Raw genomic sequence first — 22,088 nt, 5'->3', positions numbered from 1 at the left:
AATTTTTGTAGTAGAGACAGGGTTTTGCTACAGTTGGCCAGTCAAGTCTTGAACTGCTGGTCTCAAGTGGTCTGCCTGCCTCAGCCTCCCAAAGTGCTAGGATTACAGGCGTGAACCACTGCACCCGACCTCTTGTTGGTTTTTTATAAGGAATCTGCCATATATCAGTGAATTCCTTGACTATGGAAACAATGAAAATCATTTTACAAAGCAGTATTACAGGTGGGGCTCACATAGTCTTCAGCATGTGCACAATTGCTATTACTTTTGAATAAGTATTGTTAGCCTGCAGTTGAGGAGGAGAATCATGGGCCATGTACAAAAGTCTGGACATGTTGGTTTTCTTGGCCCCTTATAGAATTAATACAAGTACGCTGCTTTTGCTCAAACAGACAAATACTCAGAGGCATATGAATTTCCAGAGAACAATATGGTGGAAGCAAGGACTCCCATATAAACCAGCTTCTTAATTTTGCTTATTAATTTCAGAGAATGTGGTGGTAAAAAGGGAAAAGATTACTGCCGAACTAGACCTGAAAAATTGTCAAATTATTCTTGACCAAAGTGGTTTGGAGTGTTTGAATGTACACTAACAAAAACAAGCACCATTCTTCAATTTTTAGGTGTCTGTACTTTGGAGCCACCGTTTTACATTGTGACTGAATACATGCCATATGGGAATTTGCTGGATTACCTCCGAGAATGCAACCGAGAAGAGGTGACTGCAGTTGTGCTTCTCTACATGGCCACTCAGATTTCTTCTGCAATGGAGTACTTAGAGAAGAAGAATTTTATCCATAGGTGTGTAAAACTTACCTCTGACTAACCATGAAGCTATCCTGCTTGACATGCAGATAAAAGGCAGAATGTGAGAACCTTCCCAGAAAATTTCGGATGATTCAAGAAAGTAATTTCGTATTTCACAGGGCCCATTATGATATCACTTCTAACTTGTAAACAAACCTACTGTACTCTGATTAAAGTATTAATAAGGGGCCTTTGCTATTCTCAAAACTGAGAACTCTCTTTGAAAAAAAAAATAGTAATTACAATAGTGATGGGGTCTTGCTGTGTTGACCAGTCTGGTCTCAAACTACTGGCCTCAAATGATCTTCCCATCTTAGCCTTCCAAAGTGCTGGGATTATAGGTGTGGGCCACCATGCCTGGCCAGAGAGCGCTCTTTATTTTGCCTAGCACTGTAATTTTGCCTAGCACTGTATCCAAGATCCTTTTTCACCATCTAGTGGCTTTTTTTTTGTTTTTTCCCTTCTTGAGACAGTCTGGCTCCATCGCCCAGGCTGGAATGCAGTAATGCGATCTTAGCTCACTGCACTCTCTGCCTCCTGGGCTCAAGCCATCCTCCCACCTCAGCCTTCTGAGTAGCTGGGACTATAGGAATGTGCCACCTTGCCTGGCTAAGTGTTGTTTTTTTGTTTTTTTTTTTGGTAGACAGAGTTTCCCCATGTTGCCCAGGCTGGTCCTGCACTCTTGAGCTCGGGAGATACACCCACCTTGGCCTCCCAAAGTGCTAGGATTGCAAGCGTGAGCCACCACACCTGGCCCTAGTGGCTGAGTTTTTAAAATAGTTTTCTGCCTTAGTAAATAACTTAAAGTCTTGTAGAAAAGCATCTATGGCTCACCTATCCCAGCATACTTATAAATAGGGACCCATTTTATAAAGCCTGCTTTATTCTGCTTCTTGATGAGTGCTCTACAGTGATGTATCATTAGTGGGCTTTCTAAGATGTTAGTGATTGTCAGAAAATACTACCATATTCGTCAGCACTTACTTAACTCTGCCTGTAACACAAAGAACCAAGAATAGAGTGTTCATGACCATTTTCCTCACCATCTGAATGGAATCACATTAGGGTTCTCTTTCCCACAGAGATCTTGCAGCTCGTAACTGCCTAGTGGGAGAAAACCATGTGGTAAAAGTGGCTGACTTTGGCTTAAGTAGATTGATGACTGGAGACACTTACACTGCTCATGCTGGAGCCAAATTTCCTATTAAGTGGACAGCACCAGAGAGTCTTGCCTACAATACCTTCTCAATTAAATCTGATGTCTGGGGTAAGGTTGAAAGGGACTTTTTTATGTGTCATTTTATTTTATTTTATTTTTTAATGTCTTGATTCTTTAGAGCTTCTCTTATGATGTTCAGTGTCCTCTACCTTTACCTGCCATTCTTCTTCAGTTATTCAGCAAGTATTTTTTAAATACCTCCTAGCTGCCAGGACTGTACTAAGAACTTTGCATAAACAGAAGTATAGGCCTGGTGTGGTGGCTCTTGTTTGTAATTACAGCACTTTGGGCTGAGATGGGCAGATCACTTGAGGTCAACAGTTTGAGACCAGCCTGGCCAACATGGTGAACTCCCATCTCTACTAACTACAAAAATTAGCCAGGCATGGTGGCACATGCCAGTAATCCCAGCTATTCAGGAGGCTGAAGGCTGAGGCAGGGGAATTGCTTGAGCCAGGGAGGCAGAGGTTGCAGTGAGACAAGACGGCACCACTGCACTCCATCCTGGGCAATAGAGCGAGACTCTGTCTCAAAAAAAAAAAAAAAGGAGTATAAAGAACAAACTTTAGGGCCAGGCATGGTGGCTCATGCCTGTCATCCCAGCACTTTGGGAGGCTGAGGCAGGTGGATCACCTGAGGTCGGGAGTTCAAGACCAGCCAGACCAACATGGAAAAACCCCGTATCTACTAAAAATACAAAATTAGCTGGGTGTGGTGGCGCATGCCTGTAATCCCAGCTACTCAGGAGGCTGAGGCAGGAGAATCACTTGAACCCAGAAGGTGGAGGTTGTGGTGAGCCGAGATCACACTATTGTACTCCAGCCTGGGCAACAAGAACAAAACTCTGTCTCAAACAAAAAAGAGAGAGAGAAAGTAAGTTAGCTTTAAAAAAGAAGTCCCTGCCTTCAGAGAGCTCACAGTCTAGATCTCATATTACATTGGAGTGCTGATAATCCTCTCTCTGTAAAGCATCATATTTCCACATTAGGTTTGGTTTGTTTGTGTTTGTTTGTTTGTTTGTTTGTTTGTTTGTTTTTGAGACGGAGCCTTGCTCTGTTGTCCAGACTGGAGTGCAGTGGCACAATCTTAGCTCACTGCAACCTCCATCTCTTGGGTTGAAGCGATTCTCCTGCCTCAGCCTCCAGAGTTGCTGGGACTACAGGCATGCATCACCATGCCCAGCTCATTTTTGTCATTATAGTAGAGATGAGGTTTCGCCATGTTGGCCAGGCTGGTCTTGAACTCCTGACCTCAAATGATCCACCTGCCTTGGCCTCCCGAAGTGTTGGGATTACAAGCGTTGAGCTGTTGCGCCCAGCCTCACATTAGGTTTTATCACTCATTTGCAGAGTACTGTGACACAGAGCTTTGTTTTTTTTTCAAGGGAAGTGTGATGAGGTTTCTATTGGGGGAACCCGCCCCCAGTATTTCACCGTAGATTCTTTCTATTTTCCATAAGTGTCAGCTGGCTGAGAAATAGAAAGTGTACAAAGAGAGGAATTTTACAGCCAGGCCTCCGGGGGTGACATCACATATCGGTAGGACGGTGATTCCCACCTGAGCTGCAAAACCAGCAAGTTTTATTAAGGATTTCAAAAGGGGAGGGAGTGAGAGAACAGGGAGTAGGTCACAAGATCACGTGCTTCAAAGTGCAAAAAGGAGAACAAAGGTCACATGCTTCTGAGGAAGCAGGACAAGGGCAAATCAGAAACTCCTGATAAGGGTCCAACAAAGATCACAAGGCAAAGGGCAAAGTAGAATTACTGATACGGGTCTTTGTTCAGCAGTGTACGTATTGTCTTTATAAACATCTTAAACAACAGAAAACAGGGTTCAAGAGCAGAGAACTGGTCTGACCTCAAATTTACCAGGGTGGGGTTTTTTCCCACTCTAGTAAGCCTGAGGGTACTGCAGGAGACCAGGGCGTATTTCAGTCCTTATCTCAACCGCATAAGACAGATACTCACAGAGTGGCCGTTTATAGACTTCCCCCCAGGAATTCATTCCTTTCCCAGAGTATTAATCCTTGCTAGGAAAAGAGTTTAGCAATATCTTCCCTGCTTGCATGTCCGTTTATAGGCTCTCTGCAAGAAGAAAAATATGACTCTATTCTGCCCGACCCTGCAGGCAGTCAGACCTTATAGTTGTCTTCCCTTGTTCCCTAAAATTGCTGTTACTCTGTTTTTTTGCAAGGTGCACTGATTTCATATTGTTCAAACACACGTTTTACAATCGGTTTGTACAGTTAACACAATAGTGGTCCTGAGGTGATGTACATCCTCAGCTTATGAAGATAAAAGGATTAAGAGATTATTAAAGACAGGCATAAGAAATTATAAAAGCATTAATTTTGGGAACTGATAAATGTCCATATTAAAATGAAATCTTCACAATTTATGTTCCTCTGCCGCGGCTCCAGCCGGTCCCTCCATTTGGGGTCCCTGACTTCCTGCAACAGGTTTCATCTAGAATTTGTCTTAACTGATCTGGTTTCTACTGCTCTGAGAAGTAATATGACTTGGCTTAGTAGACTGAAGAATCTGGAAATTTGGATTGTGGACCAATAGAAATAGTCATAGGATTCTAAGTCACTTTTAACTAGAAATCTCAAACTCAAATAACTGTGACAAAAATCAAATTTTTTTCTGCTCTGAATTTTATCTGATTTTAAATGAATCTGTTTTTATTTTACTCATATTAGCTGACTTTAAAACTATTATACTTATTAGATACAATGTTTCTCCCTTATCCTGAGGAGAATACATTCTAAGACCCCCCTTGGATGCCTGAAGCCAAAGATAGTGTCAAGCCCTGGGTATATAATCTTTTTTTGATCTGATAACCGAGAGGTCTTCTCAGTGACTAAGGGATGGGTAGCATCTATGTTGTGGATATGTTGAGTAAAAGGATGATTTACGTGTGAGGTGGGAAGGAGAAGCATGGCTTGAGATTTCATCATGCAACTCAGGGCAGCATGCAATTTAAAACTTTAGAATTTATTTCTGGAATTTTCTGTTTAATATTTTTGGGCCTTGGATGACTGTGAGTAGCTGAAACTATGGGAAGTGAAACCATGGCATACGGGGTGACTACTGTATATCAGAAACTTTTCTAAGAATAGTTGAATTATGCCTCAGACTTCTTAAATGGTCATAGTTTATTTTCCCTCATTATAGTAAAGGGAATCTAAATAAAAATTGGGAAATTTAAATAAAACTGTCTTGAGATTATCTGCAGCATTCCTGTTGCAAATATTTTAGAAGGACAAACCATGCTGTAAGAATTGATGAGTATATTATATATTAATGGTGTTGTAGTAGTGTGTGAACGTTGCCTAAAATTTGAAAGAGAATCACCTGATTATCTAAAATAAATTATAAATCGGAGAAGAAACACTAAGTGCTTATTCTAATTCCTTATGCAGCTTTTGGAGTACTGTTGTGGGAAATTGCTACCTATGGAATGTCACCATATCCAGGTATTGACCTGTCTCAGGTCTATGACCTACTTGAAAAAGGATATCGAATGGAACAGCCCGAGGGATGCCCCCCTAAGGTTTATGAACTTATGAGAGCATGTGAGTATTTTTGCATGTTTTGATTTTGAAGGCATAAGCTAGCAGTTCAGAATAGTTAACAAAATTAGAAACATTTCTCCTCTCAGTGTTGTTAGATTGAATCCAGCCTCATGACATTTAAAGAATTTATCATTGATCAGGCAGTTGTCATATCATATACCATTGAATCTTACTGGAATCCTAAGCATAGTTGTTATGGCCCAAATATTGACCCAGTTTCTCAGAGACATTTGCATATTTAATAAGATAAGAAATTGAGTTTAGAGATTAAGGTGGGGAGGGCTGTTTTCAACTAGATAAAAATGGTTGCTAAAGACTGTGAAGAATGCATAAAAATAACCTCTGTGATGGATAAACAGAAGCATCCGATTGCTTGCAGATGAAAAAGTAGGAAAGTGAGTAGTGAATTAAATTGCAAGGTTTGTTTGTTTGTTTGTTTTTGTTGATGTTATTTTTGAAACAGTCTTGCTTTGTTGCCCAGACTGGGGTGCAGTGACACGATTTCGGCTCACTGAAACCTGTATCTCCTGGGTTCAAGCGATTCTCGTGCCTCAGCCCCTGAGTAGCTGGAACCACAGGCACACACACCATGCCCAGCTAATTTTACTTTTTTTTTTTTGAGACGGAGTCTCGCTATGTTGCCCGTGCTGGAGTGCAGTGGTGCAGTCTCTGCAACCTCCGACCCCCGGGTTCAAGCGATTCTCCTGCCTCAGCCTCCCAAGTAGCTGGGATTACAGGCGCCTGCCACCATGCCTGGCTAATTTTTGTATTTTGGGTAGAGATGGGGTTTTACCACATTGGCCAGGCTGATCTCCAGCTCCTGACCTCAAGTGATACACCCGCCTTAGCCTCCCAAAGTGCTGGGATTATAGGCGTGAGCCACCATACCCGGCCTAATTTTTGTATTTTTAGTAGCGACAAGGTTTCACCATGTTGACCAGGCTGGTCTCAAACTCCTGGTCTCAAGTAATCTGTCCACCTTAGTCTTCCAAATTGCTGGGATTACAGGTGTAGGCCACCGGGCCTGGTCCCAATTGCAGTTGTGTTTAAACATAAGTCTGTGTTCTTTCCTCATTGAACATTGACGTTCTCTGTTGCACTTTGTCAAAAATGAACTCTGAGCTCCTCCTTTTTGATATCCTTTTATATTTCTGAATATATGCAGTTGATTATTTGTATGGTTAGGCTGAGTTTGAAGACAGGTTTTACTTCTTTTATTTTCAAGTGGAAGAAAATTTGCCATTTTCTAAACCATCTCCCTGTTTCTCCTCATCCTTTTAGTAGAGGGAATAGGAGCGGAGGCTAAATTGAAGCCCCAGCCTTAGAAAGTGGGTTCATGGCCAGGTGTGGTGACTCACACCTGTAATTCTAGCAGTTTGGGAGGCCGAAGTGAGCAGATTGCTTGAGCTCAGGAGTTCAAAAGCAACCTGAGCAATGTGGCAAAATCCTGTCTATATAAAAAATACAGTAGTTTGAGATTACTGTGTGCGCTCATTTTGGCTGGGCGCAGTGGCTCATGCCTGTAATCCCAGCACTTTGGGAGGCTGAGGTGGGTGGATCGCCTGAGGTCAGGAGTTTGAGACCAGCATGGCCAACACGGCGAAACCCCCGTCTCTACTAAAAATATAAAAATTAACCGGACGTGGTGGCATGCGCCTGTAGCCCCAGCTACTCTGGAGGCTGAGGCTGGAGAATCACTTGAACCCAGGAGGTGGAGGTTGCAGTGAGCCGAGATTATGCCACTGCACTCCAGCCTGGGTGACAGAGTGAGACTCCGTCTCAAAAAAAAAAAAAAAAAAAAGGAAATTATCCAGGTGTGGTGTTGCACACCCATAGTCCCAGCTACTTGGGGAGCTGAGGCAGGAGGATTGTTTGAACCCAGGAGGTCAAGGCTGCAGTGAGCCGAGATCGTGCCACTGCACTCCAGCTGGGTGACAAAGCAAGACCCTGTCTCAAAGAAAAAAGAAAAAGGAATTTAGAAAGTGGGATCATTATACCTCTGAGTCTAGAGCTATGTTGCTATCATTGTGAACATGCTGAAACTCTAATAAGTATACATCATGATGCATAGAACTCATTATTAGATATACCACTGGATATTGAACTTCTGCAAGGAGTTTTTAATATTTTCTTCTTCTGTTACACAGGCTGGAAGTGGAGCCCTGCCGACAGGCCCTCTTTTGCTGAAACACACCAAGCTTTTGAAACCATGTTCCATGACTCCAGCATTTCTGAAGGTGAGAATCTGTTGGATTTACTGTTGGTGACTAGTTCTGGGTAGTGGTGGTGGTGGCGATAATGGTAATTACATTTAAAAAATGATCAACTTTTGTAGTTTTGGACTCTGTTTCATGGTATTGAATTAATTTTTGACCTTTATTATTGCTGTGTTGCTTTTTTTGCTATTTTCAGTGCATCTTTGTGTCTCAAAAAATTGAAATTATATTTTAATTAGAAATTTATGGCTGGGCGCGGTGGCTCAAGCCTGTAATCCCAGCACTTTGGGAGGCCGAGGCGGGCGGATCGCAAGGTCAGGAGATCGAGACCATTCTAGCTAACACGGTGAAACCCCGTCTCTACTAAAAAGTACAAAAAACTAGCCGGGCGAGGTGGCAGGCGCCTGTAGTCCCAGCTACTCGGGAGGCTGAGGCAGGAGAATGGCGTGAACCCGGGAGGCGGAGCTTGCAGTGAGCTGAGATCCGGCCACTACACTCCAGCTTGGGCGACAGAGCGAGACTCTGTCTCAAAAAAAAAAAAAAAAAAAAAAAAAAAGAAATTTATTCAGCCTCCCTATCAGTAACCTTAGTAAGTGTGGTAGCTCTTTAAGCATCAATACTTAGGATGTAGGGAAGAAAAAAGGAAAAAATAAATATAAACTACATCTACAAAGCAGAACCAAGTTGTAAAAACAATAACCAGACATTCCATTTCTGGAAATAGATCTTAAGGAAATAATTAAGAATATAAACAAAGATTTAACTACAAGGACATTGCATCAAAGTATAGTTTATAATAGAAATTATGAACAACTGAAATACCTACTGGACTGTAAATTATTACATCCATATAGCTGAATATTTAAAATGATATTCATATGTGTGTGTGTGTGTGTGTGTGTGTGTGTATGTATGTATATATACACTTTTTTTTTTGAGACAGAGTCTCACTCTGTCGCCCAGGCTGGAGTGCAGTGGTGTGATGTCGGCTCACTGCAGTCTCCGTCTCCCAGGTTCAAGCTCTTCTCATGCTTCAGCCTCCCGAGTAGCTGGAATTGCAGGCGCCTGCTACCATGCCTGGCTAATTTTTGTATTTTCAGTAGAGATGGGGTTTTGCCATGTCAGCTAGGCTGATCTCGAACTCCTGACCTTAAGTGATCCACCCACCTCTGCCTCCCAAAGTGCTGGGATTACAGCTGTGAGCCACGGCTCCCGGCCTTCTTGGATATATTGACATGGAAAGGAGTTAAAGGTTAACTTAGTAAACGAGGATATCCGGATGTCCAATAACCGTGCTCAACATTACTCATCATAGAGAAATACAAAATAAAACCACAATGAGATACCAATCCACGGCCTACCAGAAAGGCTTAAATTAAAATCAGGCTGGCCTGGCAGGGTGGCTCACGCCTGTAATCCCAGCACTTTGGGAGGCCTAGGTGGATGGATCACTTGAGGTCAGCAGTTGGAGAGTAGCCTGGCCAACATGGTGAAACCCTGTCTCTACTAAAAATACAAAAACTAGCCAAGCGTGGTGGGTGCCCAGCTACTTGGGAGGCTGAGGCAGGAGAGTCACTTGAACCTGGGAGGTGGAGGTTGCAGTGAGCTGAGATCGCATTGCTGCACTCTAGCCTGGGCGACAGAGCAAGACTCCCTGTCAAAAAAAAAAAAAAGACTGGGCACTGTGGCTCACACCTGTAATCCCAGCACTTTGGGAGGCCGAGGCAGGCAGATCACAAGTTCAGGAGTTCAAGACCAGCCTGGCCAACATGGTGAAACCCCATCTCTACTAAAAATACAAAGAATAACTGGATGTGGTGGCGGGCTTCTGTAATCCCAGCTATTCAGGAGGCTGAGGCAGGAGAATCATTTGAACCTGGGAGGCAGAAGTTGCAATGAGCCGAGATCACGCCATTGCACTCCAGCCTGGGCAACAGGGTGAGACTCCATCTCCAAAAAAAAAAACAAATCAAGCCAAAAATAATAACATCAAATTTTAGCAAGCATGCAGAGTAACCACAGCTTTCATGTGAAATAGTATTACCACTCGGGGACAGGTTGGCAGGGCCTAATAAACCTGAATGCACATATACCCTGTGATCCACCAGTTCTCCTACATTGTGCCGATCAGACGTGCATAACATTGTGAACCAAAAGACACATAGCAGGATGATGCTAGCAACGTACTCATAGTAACTCCAAACTGGAAACAACCTAAACATCCATCAAGAGGAGAACGGGCGGATTGTGGTATATTCACACATTGGCATGTTACACAGCAATGAGAACCCCTGCCACATATAGCAGCGTGGACGAATCTACAGAGACGGTACTGGGCGAAAGAAGCCAGACAAAAGAGTACATACTTTATGATTCCGTGTATGTATTTTAGTATTCTACTTGCCAGTTATTTCTCAGTTGTGTGCCTTTTCTGAAAAGAACTCCCTTTTTCTGTTACGAAATTGTACGTTTTATCGGTCCCCTTATCTTCCTCACAGAGGTAGCTGAGGAGCTTGGGAGAGCCGCCTCCTCGTCATCTGTTGTTCCGTACCTGCCCCGGCTACCTATACTTCCTTCCAAGACTCGGACACTGAAGAAACAGGTGGAGAACAAGGAGAACATTGAAGGGGCACAGGATGCCACAGAAAATTCTGCTTCCAGTTTAACACCAGGTATGGGTCCCTCGGCAGGTAGAATCAAAATAGAAACTGCTTTGTTGAAAGAAGCAGGGAGTATGAGGCTTTTATGTCCACTTTCACGCCCATCTTCCCGGAGGGAAGCATGGCGTCTCTTTTACCTACCCATGAAGCCCTTGGCTCCGCATTGCCCTTGTTGGTTGTCCTGATCTATCCATCCAACATACAACTCTGGCTCCAGTTTCATCTCCTTAACCCTGCGTTCCCAAGTAGGTATCATCTTTACGGTTCCATCAAAAACTTTGCTGAACCTGATAGAGGAGAAGAGGTTGTGCGATGGTTTTTAAAGAAAGGATGAGTGTTGAGGTAATAACCGGCGGGTTATCTCCTCCCTGGCTTTTTTTTTCTTTTATTTCGAGATGGAGTCTCACTGTCACCCAGGCTGGAGTGCAGTGGCGCAATCTTGGCTCATTGCAAGCTCCACCTCCTGGGTTCACGCCATTCTCCTGCCTCAGCCTCCCGAGTAGCTGGGACTACAGGTGCCTGCCACCACGCCTGGCTAATTTTTTATATTTTTAGTAGAGATGGGGTTTCACCGTGTTAGCCAGGATGGTCTTGATCTCTTGACCTCCTGATCCTCCTGCCTCAGCCTCCTAAAGTGCTGGGATTACCCGCGTGAGCCACCTTGCCCAGCCCCCTGTCTCCCCCAATTTTTAAAACTCACATCACATTTGGAACACCAGTCACTGTGAAATGATAATGTATTTATTATTTATCTCTGAGTCCTGCCAACACCTGACACTTGATAAATGCTGGCAAAACTCTTATAATGCTGCCTCGGTAATTCAAATGTAATAGATTCACTTCTTGTCTTTTAAGTTACTGATCGCCATTTCTCATCAGGGTTTATCAGAGGTGCACAGGCCTCCAGTGGATCCCCAGCACTGCCTCGAAAGCAAAGAGACAAGTCACCCAGCAGCCTCTTGGAAGATGCCAAAGAGACATGCTTCACCAGGGATAGGAAGGGGGGCTTCTTCAGCTCCTTCATGAAAAAGAGAAATGCTCCCACACCCCCCAAACGCAGCAGCTCCTTCCGAGAAATGGAGAATCAGCCCCATAAGAAATACGAACTCACGGGTAACTTCTCATCTGTTGCTTCTCTACAGCATGCTGATGGGTTCTCTTTCACTCCTGCCCAGCAAGAGGCGAATCTGGTGCCACCCAAGTGCTATGGGGGGAGCTTTGCACAGAGGAACCTCTGTAATGACGACAGTGGTGGGGGTGGGGGCAGTGGCACTGCTGGGGGTGGGTGGTCTGGCATCACAGGCTTCTTTACACCACGCTTAATCAAAAAGACACTGGGCTTACGAGCAGGTAAACCCACAGCCAGTGATGACACTTCCAAGCCTTTTCCAAGGTCAAACTCTACATCTTCCATGTCCTCAGGGCTTCCAGAGCAGGATAGGATGGCAATGACCCTTCCCAGGAACTGCCAGAGGTCCAAACTCCAGCTGGAAAGGACAGTGTCCACCTCTTCTCAGCCAGAAGAGAATGTGGACAGGGCCAATGACATGCTTCCAAAAAAATCAGAGGAAGGTGCTGCTCCAAGCAGGGAGAGACCAAAAGCCAAGTTATTGCCCAGAGGAGCCACAGCTCTTCCTCTCAGAACGCCCTCTGGGGATCTAGCCATTACAGAGAAGGACCCTCCAGGGGTGGGAGTGGCTGGAGTGGCAGCTGCCCCCAAGGGCAAAGAGAAGAATGGTGGGACACGACTTGGGATGGCTGGAGTTCTAGAGGATGGAGAGCAGCCAGGCTGGCCTTCTCCAGCCAAGGCTGCCCCCGTCCTCCCAACCACTCACAACCACAAAGTGCCAGTCCTTATCTCACCCACTCTGAAACACACTCCAGCTGACGTGCAGCTCATTGGCACAGACTCTCAGGGGAATAAATTCAAGCTCTTATCTGAGCATCAGGTCACATCCTCTGGAGACAAGGACCGACCCCGACGGGTAAAACCAAAGTGTGCCCCACCCCCACCACCAGTGATGAGACTACTGCAGCATCCATCCATCTGCTCAGACCCTACAGAAGAGCCGACTGCAGGACAGTCCACGTCAGAAACACAGGAAGGAGGAAAGAAGGCAGCTCTGGGCGCAGTGCCCGTCAGTGGGAAAGCTGGGAGGCCAGTGATGCCTCCACCTCAAGTGCCTCTGCCCACATCTTCCATCTCGCCAGCCAAAATGGCCAACGGCACAGCAGGTACTAAAGTGGCTCTGAGAAAAACCAAACAGGCCACTGAGAAAATCTCAGCAGACAAAATCAGCAAAGAGGCCTTGCTGGAATGTGCTGACCTACTGTCCAGTGCAATCACGGAACCTGTGCCCAACAGCCAGCTGGTAGACACTGGACACCAGCTGCTCGACTACTGCTCAGGCTATGTGGACTGCATCCCTCAAACTCGCAACAAATTTGCCTTCCGAGAGGCTGTGAGCAAACTGGAACTAAGCCTTCAGGAGCTACAAGTGTCTTCAGCAGCTGCTGGTGTGCCCGGGGCAAACCCTGTCCTTAATAACTTGTTGTCATGTGTACAGGAAATCAGTGATGTGGTGCAGAGGTAGCCACTGTTAGCCTGGTGGGAAAATGCACACATTTCTGAGGGGAGAGGGAAAGGGACTTGTTTTCCTGTGTTCTTGTTTTCAGAAAATGAAAGACTCATACTTGAGTGTGTTTATGTGAAGTACCTCAGATCCCTGAGTTCTCACGTTTACAGTTTCATCTCAAAAATAAGAAGCAAACCAGATAAGTATAGGAGAGGTAAATTAAGTGGGGGCGAGGCAGTAGTGGACAGGGTTGGAAACTGCACTGGAAAATAGGGAACATGTGTATGTCATAAGGAAGGCAATGCAGCCCATCCCTACCTGGGGTGCTGGGAGGTGCTAGGCAGGGCTGCTCTCGGCAAGACCGCAGCAGCTGTGCGCAGACCTGGGGCTCTGGTAGGTACTTAACGGTGATTATGCTCCAGTTTACCTAATGAATTTGGTGGGACAGAAGAAAGGAAAGCTGGGAATATACCCAGAGAAATTTTTGTTCAGGGCTGTTGGAAGCAGATGTTAGCCTTGCTTGCTTCTGCAAGGCCATTGCTGCTGTAATAAGAACTGCAAATCAGAGTGCTACAACACAAAACTGGGAAATGTGGCCCTATCTGAATGCCTCTGTCCTGTTTTCCGCTGGTGTATTAGTGCAGGAAGTAAAGAATGCTGGAAAGTTGAAGCAGGGGATTGAAAACCTTCTGAAATCTTACACAGATTAGCAGAAGTCACTTCTCCCAGTCTGGTATATTATTTCATAATGGACCAGGATTGGCTTCCTGCTTGGTGGTGGCTATCTGTAAACCATAAGTACAGGGGTCTCCCTCGTGGTTCTTCTCTGTCTTTTGCTGGGCAGGCTGTCTTCCTTTATTCCTGGTAGCATTCAGAGCATTAACCAGTGTTGATTTTGAAAATAGTAGTCCCTACAGATTCTCACAAAGGAATGAATCCTGTTCAGATACAGTTCCCCTGCGTACTGACATACTGGCCAAGGACTTGAGCAGCTGTGTATTTTTCTTTATCAACTAAAATACCAGGGAGATAGTCTTTTCTTGAAACCCGGTGACCTGTGACTGAGAGGAAAAGCTGACTTGGTCCTAATGGCTGTTTCTCTACCTTTCCCCTCCCTTATCACCTTAAGCCCAATCTAGGTAGAGAATAGGGAGAGGCATTCTCCTCTGTGTGGATTTGAAGTGAATCACCCCCACGTTATTCTCATGTGCTTTTCTTCTCTCACATATTCCTCCCTACCCCCCACCCAATCATTGTGTTTATTTGTACAGATCTTATTGGGAATATTCTTTATTTATTTTGTCATTTCACTTCTATTTTAAGAATGCATAATTGAAGAGTAGTCATTTTCAGGGAGCACCAGTTAGACCTTGGGAACCTAATGACTTAATCCTTAAATATGTTTTGCCCTTGAAAAATAGGCCTTTTTCCTTCCCTACTTAGTTGTAATTGTGGAAGCTAATTAGGATGGCATGGAAGTGAATCTAATGAGTTAGGTATTATTAATGTTCTTGGTATCGGGTCTAATTCCAATTACTGCTTCATTCTCTTTTTAGAACTTTATGAATACTTCCCCCATCCTCCCCAAGGAGAGCTCAATACACACGTATTTTTATTTTATTCTCTCAAAGGAATATTAGCTTAGGAAGATAGGAATTCAACATTGAGCAGTGAGTTTTCTTCCTGGCTCTGTCACTGATACAGTGTCAAACCACAGCCCCATCTCTTAATCTATTCAATTAAGGTAATAGTGCATATTCTCAAGGGTGTTGCAAATAAGTGTACAGCTATCCCTTTGAGAGCCTCTCTGGAAAGCTCAGCGCAGTGTTGTCATGCTGAATGGTTTTTCATTCTCTTATTTGCTGAGTAGAAAATATTAATGAAATTAAGAATTGCTGAGATTAATATAATTGGGCTGGAATACTAAGGGGGAAACTATGTTTTGAATTGATTTGGCATTTTTGACCAAGAACAAAATTGAGTTTTCATTGGAAAGAAAGGAAACCTTGATTCTTACCATTGCTGCTCCAAAGGAGGCCCAGGCTAAGAAGATGAGAGGAGACAGGCGGTGCTGGGCATCCCTGGCAGGTGTTGGGTGATCCCCGTGGTGTGTCGCCTGCGGCTGCAGCACAGGCAGCCAGTGATCGGGTTAATCTCCTCGTAGTGGTTGGAAGAGAACTCAGATGTGAAAACCAGCCGTCCTTTTCCCACCTTCTTTCCTGCCATTCTCGCTCATCATACTTGTCCATAAACTTGAAGAACTCATTTTAGCAGTTAGCCTTTTAAGGTCAAGGATGGGAAAGCTAAAACTTCAGAACGTTATTATGCTGCTTTTTAGGTTTATCCCTGTTGTTGTGGGATGCAAGTTAAGGGATTATAATTGTTTTTCAGGGTTTTTTTGTTCTTTGTTTTTTAAGCAAGGGCTCTATTTTCCCTTGAGAGTTCTGGAAATAAGCCTTGGAGAAACACTACTGAGTGTATTTAGGCTCCCTGGTTTTCTCGCCCAACAACAATCTGAAGGGTAGGGGGTGGGGGCTGTGTCTTACTCAGGGGCAGCACCTAGCTCTGTCTTGCCTACAGTGGGTGCATAATACATAAATGGAATTGATTTTTGTCAACACTGTCAAGAGTGGCATTGACTGTTGGAGCACACCCCGTCCACATGATGCTTGAACTATGTAACTTCAGGGGTTGAGGGCTCAAGGTTCAGGTTAAAGAGGCACTGTCAACTTACTCTACAAGCATAATTTAGGTTTTTCCTTTTTCTACTTGAAAAGGACCAGCTTAAACACAAACCCTTATGTAAATTAAAAGGTTTGAATCCAAAGCAGAGAAAACTGCTTCTAGAAACTAAAAGTGTAGTTTAACTATTCTAAAAGCAGTGAGAAAAGGCCCACATACAAGGCATTGACAGTTTTCTAACGTGGTTGTGCTGTGTTTCTGGATGCATGCCTTTGGGCTGCCACTGCTCGACTCCTTTCATGTACAGATAATATTATTTCAGTTTAGATTTCCTACTTTAAAATGCCGTGATTTGTGTTGAATACATCTTGATTGTGCTTTACCTAAAGTATTTTCTTAAAAGGCTTTGTGTAAAATTTAAATGTATATATTTTCCTGTAGACTTCCATCATGATTTTCAGAGATTAGCCTTAAAAAATTTGGCCCTAAGAAATTCATTCAGTGTTTTTCCAGATGACAGACTCTGTACATAGAGGTCGTTATAGTGGAGACCCTTTACCAGCAGCATTTTAGTATTTAAATTAGATGGAGAGTTTCTTAGGATTCAACTGAAAGTTGGCCAGTAAAATATTTCCCAGGTAATAAAGCATGCTGACTTTACTAAGGCACTGCCCATTTTTGTTTAACTAAAATCATGGAGATTTTGTTTAAAGGATGCAGTATAGATAGTGGTTTAGTGTTTAGGCTCTAATGCCGGTCTAAAAGGCAAGTCATTTAACCTTGGGAGCCCCAGTTTCCTCATTGTAAAACAGGGATAATAATAGTAACTACCTCAGGGTTGTTGTAAGGATTAAATGAGATGATATTTGTAAGATACTTAGCTCAAGTGCCTGGCACGCAATGAGCACACTCTATAAATGTTAAACTGCTACTACTATTATTAACACCCAGTCTAGGGATGCACAGTAGGATCCCCTAGGGGGTAAAAAAAAAAAAAAAAAAAGCCAAACTGACGGAATAGCCCCACTCCAGATCAGAATTCCCAGTGGACTGGGGTCTCGGCCAGTATGTTCTCCAGTGATCTCGCCAGGTGTTTCAAACACCCACGGCTATCTGAAAACTGTTAGTACCCTAACCCTTTTCTTTATAGATTAAGAAACTAGCAGAAGATGGTTCAGTAACTTGCCCATTGTCTCAACAGTTAATTAGTGGCAGAGCCAGGACTAGAATTCAAGTCTCTTGACTTTATGGTTGTGGGGTCTTTCCACCATACCTGCTGCCATGTGAGACACTGCAAAAAAGTGGCTCAGACTGACAATCAGCCTGTGTGGTGTTGCACACTTTGTAAAGCACATGCTCCTGACACTCTGACCTTAAGGGATTTGAATGTGGAGTAATGGGAACACGAGCAAAGCAAGCACTCAGTAGAATTCAGTCATTTAAAAAATCATATGGGGTCATTCTTTTGGACAGACCTCAGCAACACAGCAATGTGCACTTTGTAGTAAAGAAAACCAACTTGAGTTTTTAAAAAACCTAGTTAGTCCTACATTCCTTTTTCTTAAAAAAAACTTTATTGTTCACATTGTTTTAATAACTAAGATAATGTATATGAGAGCACTTTGAGAAAATATCAACTGTAATATAACTATAAGGTGGTAGTATTGTCTGTTTAAAAGATAAGACAGTTGATTCAATGTGGATGGACCCTGTGGGGGACCTGAAAATGCAGATATGTAAGAATCACCTCTGTCATGTATCACAGTTAGAAATATGAAACTGCTTAACGAATATGAGCAGGTATAGCAAGTGTTTTGCTAAAGTTGTAGTTCAGAGCTGAATTACTTCAGGAAACTAGGGACCAACTTTTTGGTTTAATTCCGATCTTTAAAAAGTAAGAATGTGTACTCCAGAACACAGAAGCTCTTGCAGGGACCTTGACTCAAGAAGGATGAGGCCCTCTTCTCCATTTGTCCACTATAAGCTTGGCCATTTATCCTAAATGTGGTGGGAGCAAACTTGTTATCTGTTGATGTTGACAGTGTCTTTTTTAACCTATGTCCTGCATAGTTTTGTTAGGTTTACAGGGGGAAGTGGATGGCCATAAAACCAGTGCACTCTGGGAATTACTTTTCTAGGATTTCCTACCAGTTATAAATGACATTGACATTTGTCATCTATCTTTTTTTTTTTCTTTTTCTAAAAAGAGTAGCTGAATTTAATTCACCTATTATAAAATACTTGAAAGTAAATTGCATTGGTGGCCACTTTTGAATGATAGTTACATTTCATGATGACCCCTCCTGCTCCCTTCCATTTTGCTACTGATGTCATTGTTGTTATCAGGCTGTGCCCCTACCGGGAGTTCATATTGGGTTGACGGGGTTATCTATATTTTTGTTCTTGATTTTTGAGTTTCATCGTCTTGCATTAAATTGTTCCCCCTGGATTTGGGGTTCATCTCTGTGCCCTAAGGATCTGCTATGACCAGTCCTCTTTTTGTAGGTGGTGGGTCTCTGGCTTAAGTATTGATAGGCTTCAGCGGTTTGTATCTCTGTCTTAGCTTGTATCAAGCCAGTAGTAGCTCACTTCCTTTGTAAATGCCTACTTCAGTCTGGAATCCGTAGGAGTATATGAGAACTTCTGAAATGTCTCCCACTCTTAACAGTCAGGATATCTATATCATTTGGATAGAGTTCCGGTTTTCCAACTACTAGACTTTTGCAAGGCTTGCTTTTTTTTCTCCCCCCCCAGCAAGCCAGTAGTAACCATTACTGTTACTTGCTTTGTTCAGCACAACTGTGGTTCACTTGAACTTCACTGTCATTCCCTGTGCTCCTCTCTTACTGGGAAGCGTGGGTGGGATTCAGGGCTGTGGGCAGGTTGCACCTGCTCCGGAGCGCTCACCCCCAGACTCCTAGTCCAGCCTGTCTTTTGGGAAGTTTATTGCAATGTCCACAAGGATGAATTTCTGCTTTTCATGCCACCTCTGTGAGGTATGTATTCTATCTTGAGTATGTACAAGATGATACCTTTTGGCCGGGCTTGGTGGCTCATGCCTATAATCCCAGCACTTTGGGAGACCAAGATGGTCAGATCACTTGAGGTCAGGAGTTTGAGACCAGCCTGGCCAACATGGCGAAACCCCATCTCTACTAAAAATGTAAAAATTAGCCAGGTATGGTAGTACACGCCTGTAATCCCAGTTACTCCCGAGGCTGAGGCAGAAGAATTGCTTGAACCCAGGAGGCGGAGGTTGCAGTGAGCTGAGATCGCGCCACTGCACTCCAGCCTAAGTGATAGAGTGAGACACATCAAGAAAAAACAAAAACAAGATGATACCTTCATTTCTGACTCTATATCCTGGATCCAAAGGACAGGAAATTAGGGAAGGCTTCACCCTGTGGGATCAGGATAAAAAGATCCCATATTCCTCCCCAGGTAAGGAGGCCTGTGGCAGGTCATGATTGAAAGCTGACTTGGAATGGCAGAAACTGCTGAGAGGCCACCCTTTGAGATTTGTGCCTTCAAAGATAGGTTTCATGAGTCTTATAGAGGAAAAACTCGTCAGCGGGGTTGATTTTGCATGATGATTGAACGAGAACTGGTAGACACGAGCTTCTCAGGTGGCAGTGGCCAGAGCCTCCATCTGTGAGAATCCCCCACTTGAAGTGGTTTCCTGAGAGTGCTCACTCGGCAATGGCTGCGTTTCTCAAGCCCGCCTGCGAGGCCTCACCAGACCCTTCCCTCCAAGTGCACTTACTTCTTCATCCCCATGTACATCTCTAACTTTGAAATTGTTTACCTCTCCTAGAAAAATCTTACCTTTTACCCTGAGCAGAGTAGCAAAGCCCTGTTCACTCAGAGGGAGCAGCTGGCATGTTGAAGGGGAAAGGCCAGGCACAGCACTGTCCTCAGACCACCCCATATCTGGAGCAGAATTGTGATACATGTCATCTGTGTCTGTTCTGGAAGATTCTTTGTTCATCGTACTCGCATCAGCAGATTTCAGGGTCCTCCTTGTCACTCCAGGCTACTGAGCTGAACCCTTAGAAGCTGGGGTCTCCGAGCATGCTAAATAACCTTTTAGGACACGCTGGAGGCAAACTGTGGAATGCTAGCAGGCTTTATGAAAGGAAATATAGGGAGTTTGTGTAGTCGGAACTTGCTTAGATTTGCTTCTGAATCTCAGAGTGGGAGTTTTAAATCATGTAATTAGGCACCGTCAACTTTAGCTGGAGAATGGGACTTAAATGTTCATATATATGTATACTTAATTTTCAGCAATTATAGCACAACAAAAAATATGCAAATTTATTGTTGTTTTAGAAGGTATTGCAGGACTAGGAATGCTTTAGGGTCATCAACAGTAAACCTCAGATACTGTTCTGCGTGATTCAGAAGTACCATACCAGGTATTGTGAGTGGCAAGAAGGCCAGGAGACAGAGATGCTTCTGGTAGATGAGGGCCAGAGAAACCAGCTCTCCTCCATTTGACAGCAATTTTTCACTGTGGCCACTTGGACTCTATTATGTTTTGAGAGGAATTTATTGAGATCTTGAGAAATCACCATGATTAGGATGATTGTCAATTAGTATTCAGAAACTAGAAAGGAACAATGAGATACTCGTTGTATGGTTCTTTAGGGCATATGTTTGAAAACCCTCTCATCTCAGATCTGTATAGCTGGTGTGCGTTTGTGTCCATAAGTGCACATGCACTGCTGTCGTGCCCATTAAGAAAGGGGGAGTAAGTAAAAGAGGAATCACTCAGATCTTTCCTTGGGTGAACAGCGGTGGCGTGGTTGGTGTGTTGACTGTGAACAGGCTGATTTAGCTGTTGATGCATACTCAGAACCCCCATCTCCTCCCAGACTCTGCACTTTTCCTTCTTTGCAGTCTGATTCTCTAATGACTGTCACTGGACAAACCCAGTTTTATGCTTGCTTAGTAAAAATAAGTTTAAACATTTCATGGTGGTTGACAGAGCTTTGTCCCAAAACATGCGGATTCAGATTCTTTAAAACTCGTTGAACATTTATACCAAAGGTCCCGCCCTGCAGGTGTGTATGTGATGCACAGAGAGTGGGGTTTGGAGCATCAGGCACCGTGTGCATTGCTAAGGGGACATAGTGAGACAACGTGGGATTTAACTAAAAACACATCAGTCGTGGGCCACGCTACCAGTGTTGTCAGGTATATTTGTTCTTCATTGTTGTTGTAATATATTTTCCGTTGTTTTTCTAATTTAATTCTCTCCCTCTGTTGTCTGACTGTGAACTGCTAACAGTGTTAAACTTGATGTAAATAAATGAGGCCCTTGAAAGGGACTGCTCTCTCTGTCTTCTCACAAGGTTTGCCAAGTTGTGTTTTGTTTTAAATAAAGGTTGCAATATTTTATTGGCAAAGTAGGCTGGAGATTGGAGTGTTTCTCCCATGATTTTAGTTGACAGGGAATCTAAGCAGCGTTTCTTTCTCTTTGCGTAATACGGATGTCTATAAGGTAAAGAAGCCGCTTTTAGCAAGCAGCCCTCTGGCACATTCTTTAGAATGTCCTCTGTGGGGGTGAATACTCATCCGTTGATGGATTACATTTTTGGAAGTGAAGAAAAGGCATCATCTGGAGTCCAGGCTGCTGTGCATAAGGTGGGTAATGTGTTTGTATGTGTGTCTTCAACATGAAGCAACTGTCAAGTGAAATTTAATTCTCTCAAAATCCATTCTGAGGACAACTCCAAGTAAGTTCAAAGTGTTCTGAGTCAATGTAGCATTTATAGAGTGGGTGTAGAACTCACAGGATAACGTTCCATTCTGGTTGATGTGGTCTTCAGTTTTTTATGAATGAGTTACTGCTTTTAGAAGTAACCTTAACTAGGTATGGGTAGATTATACACAAGTCGTGCATACATGAGGCCCAATTAAACTGGCTGGTAAGCAGCAGTTTATACACCTCCTCACATTCCACCTTCAGTCCTTTTCTCCCACTCATTTTTGGTTGTCTAGAAAGTCTTGTTTTTAGAATCTTTCAAGAATCTCTCAATGTGATTTGACTTACAATTTTTTTTTTTTTTTTTTTTTTTTGAGATGGAGTTTCCTTTCGTTGCCCAGGCTTTAGTGCAATGGCATGATCTCGGCTCACTGCAACCTCTGCCTCCCGGATTCAAGCAGTTCTCCTGCCTCAGCCTCCCAAGTAGCTGGGACTACAGGTGCGTGCTACCGTGCCCAGCTAATTTTTGTAGTTTTAGTAGAGACAGGCTTTCACCATATTGGCCAGGCTGATCTCGAACTCCTGACCTCAAGTGATCCACCCGCCTCAGCCTTCCATATAGTGCTGGGATGAGTTCGCCCACT

The 22,088-nt window shown here is 43.7% G+C and overlaps 1 protein-coding gene across 8 annotated transcripts in view; it reads left to right on the top strand.

Moving 5' to 3' along the window:
* Window positions 1–21,145, top strand: part of ABL2 (ABL proto-oncogene 2, non-receptor tyrosine kinase) — a 133,996-nt gene extending 112,851 nt beyond the window's left edge. For 4 of the 8 annotated variants that reach the window (XM_030935131.1, XM_030935130.1, XM_030935133.1 and 1 more), the window contains 7 exons: window positions 624–801; window positions 1,890–2,074; window positions 5,451–5,603; window positions 7,751–7,840; window positions 10,318–10,491; window positions 11,359–11,592; window positions 11,902–21,145. In XM_030935131.1, coding sequence (XP_030790991.1) covers window positions 624–801; window positions 1,890–2,074; window positions 5,451–5,603; window positions 7,751–7,840; window positions 10,318–10,491; window positions 11,359–11,592; window positions 11,902–13,073 — 2,186 coding nt within the window. In that variant the 3' untranslated portion in view covers window positions 13,074–21,145. Of the gene's footprint in view, window positions 1–623; window positions 802–1,889; window positions 2,075–5,450; window positions 5,604–7,750; window positions 7,841–10,317; window positions 10,492–11,358 lie in introns of all 8 variants that reach the window. The other 4 variants (XM_030935129.1, XM_010375682.2, XM_030935128.1 and 1 more) reach the window with 3 other exon arrangements.
* Window positions 21,146–22,088: the final 943 nt, after the last annotated feature.

Source organism: Rhinopithecus roxellana, chromosome 8 (genome assembly GCF_007565055.1).
Source record: "Rhinopithecus roxellana isolate Shanxi Qingling chromosome 8, ASM756505v1, whole genome shotgun sequence".
Taxonomy (NCBI): Eukaryota; Metazoa; Chordata; class Mammalia; order Primates; family Cercopithecidae; genus Rhinopithecus; species Rhinopithecus roxellana.
Note: the sequence above shows the minus strand (reverse complement) of the source record. Positions and strands in the feature narration are given on the sequence as shown.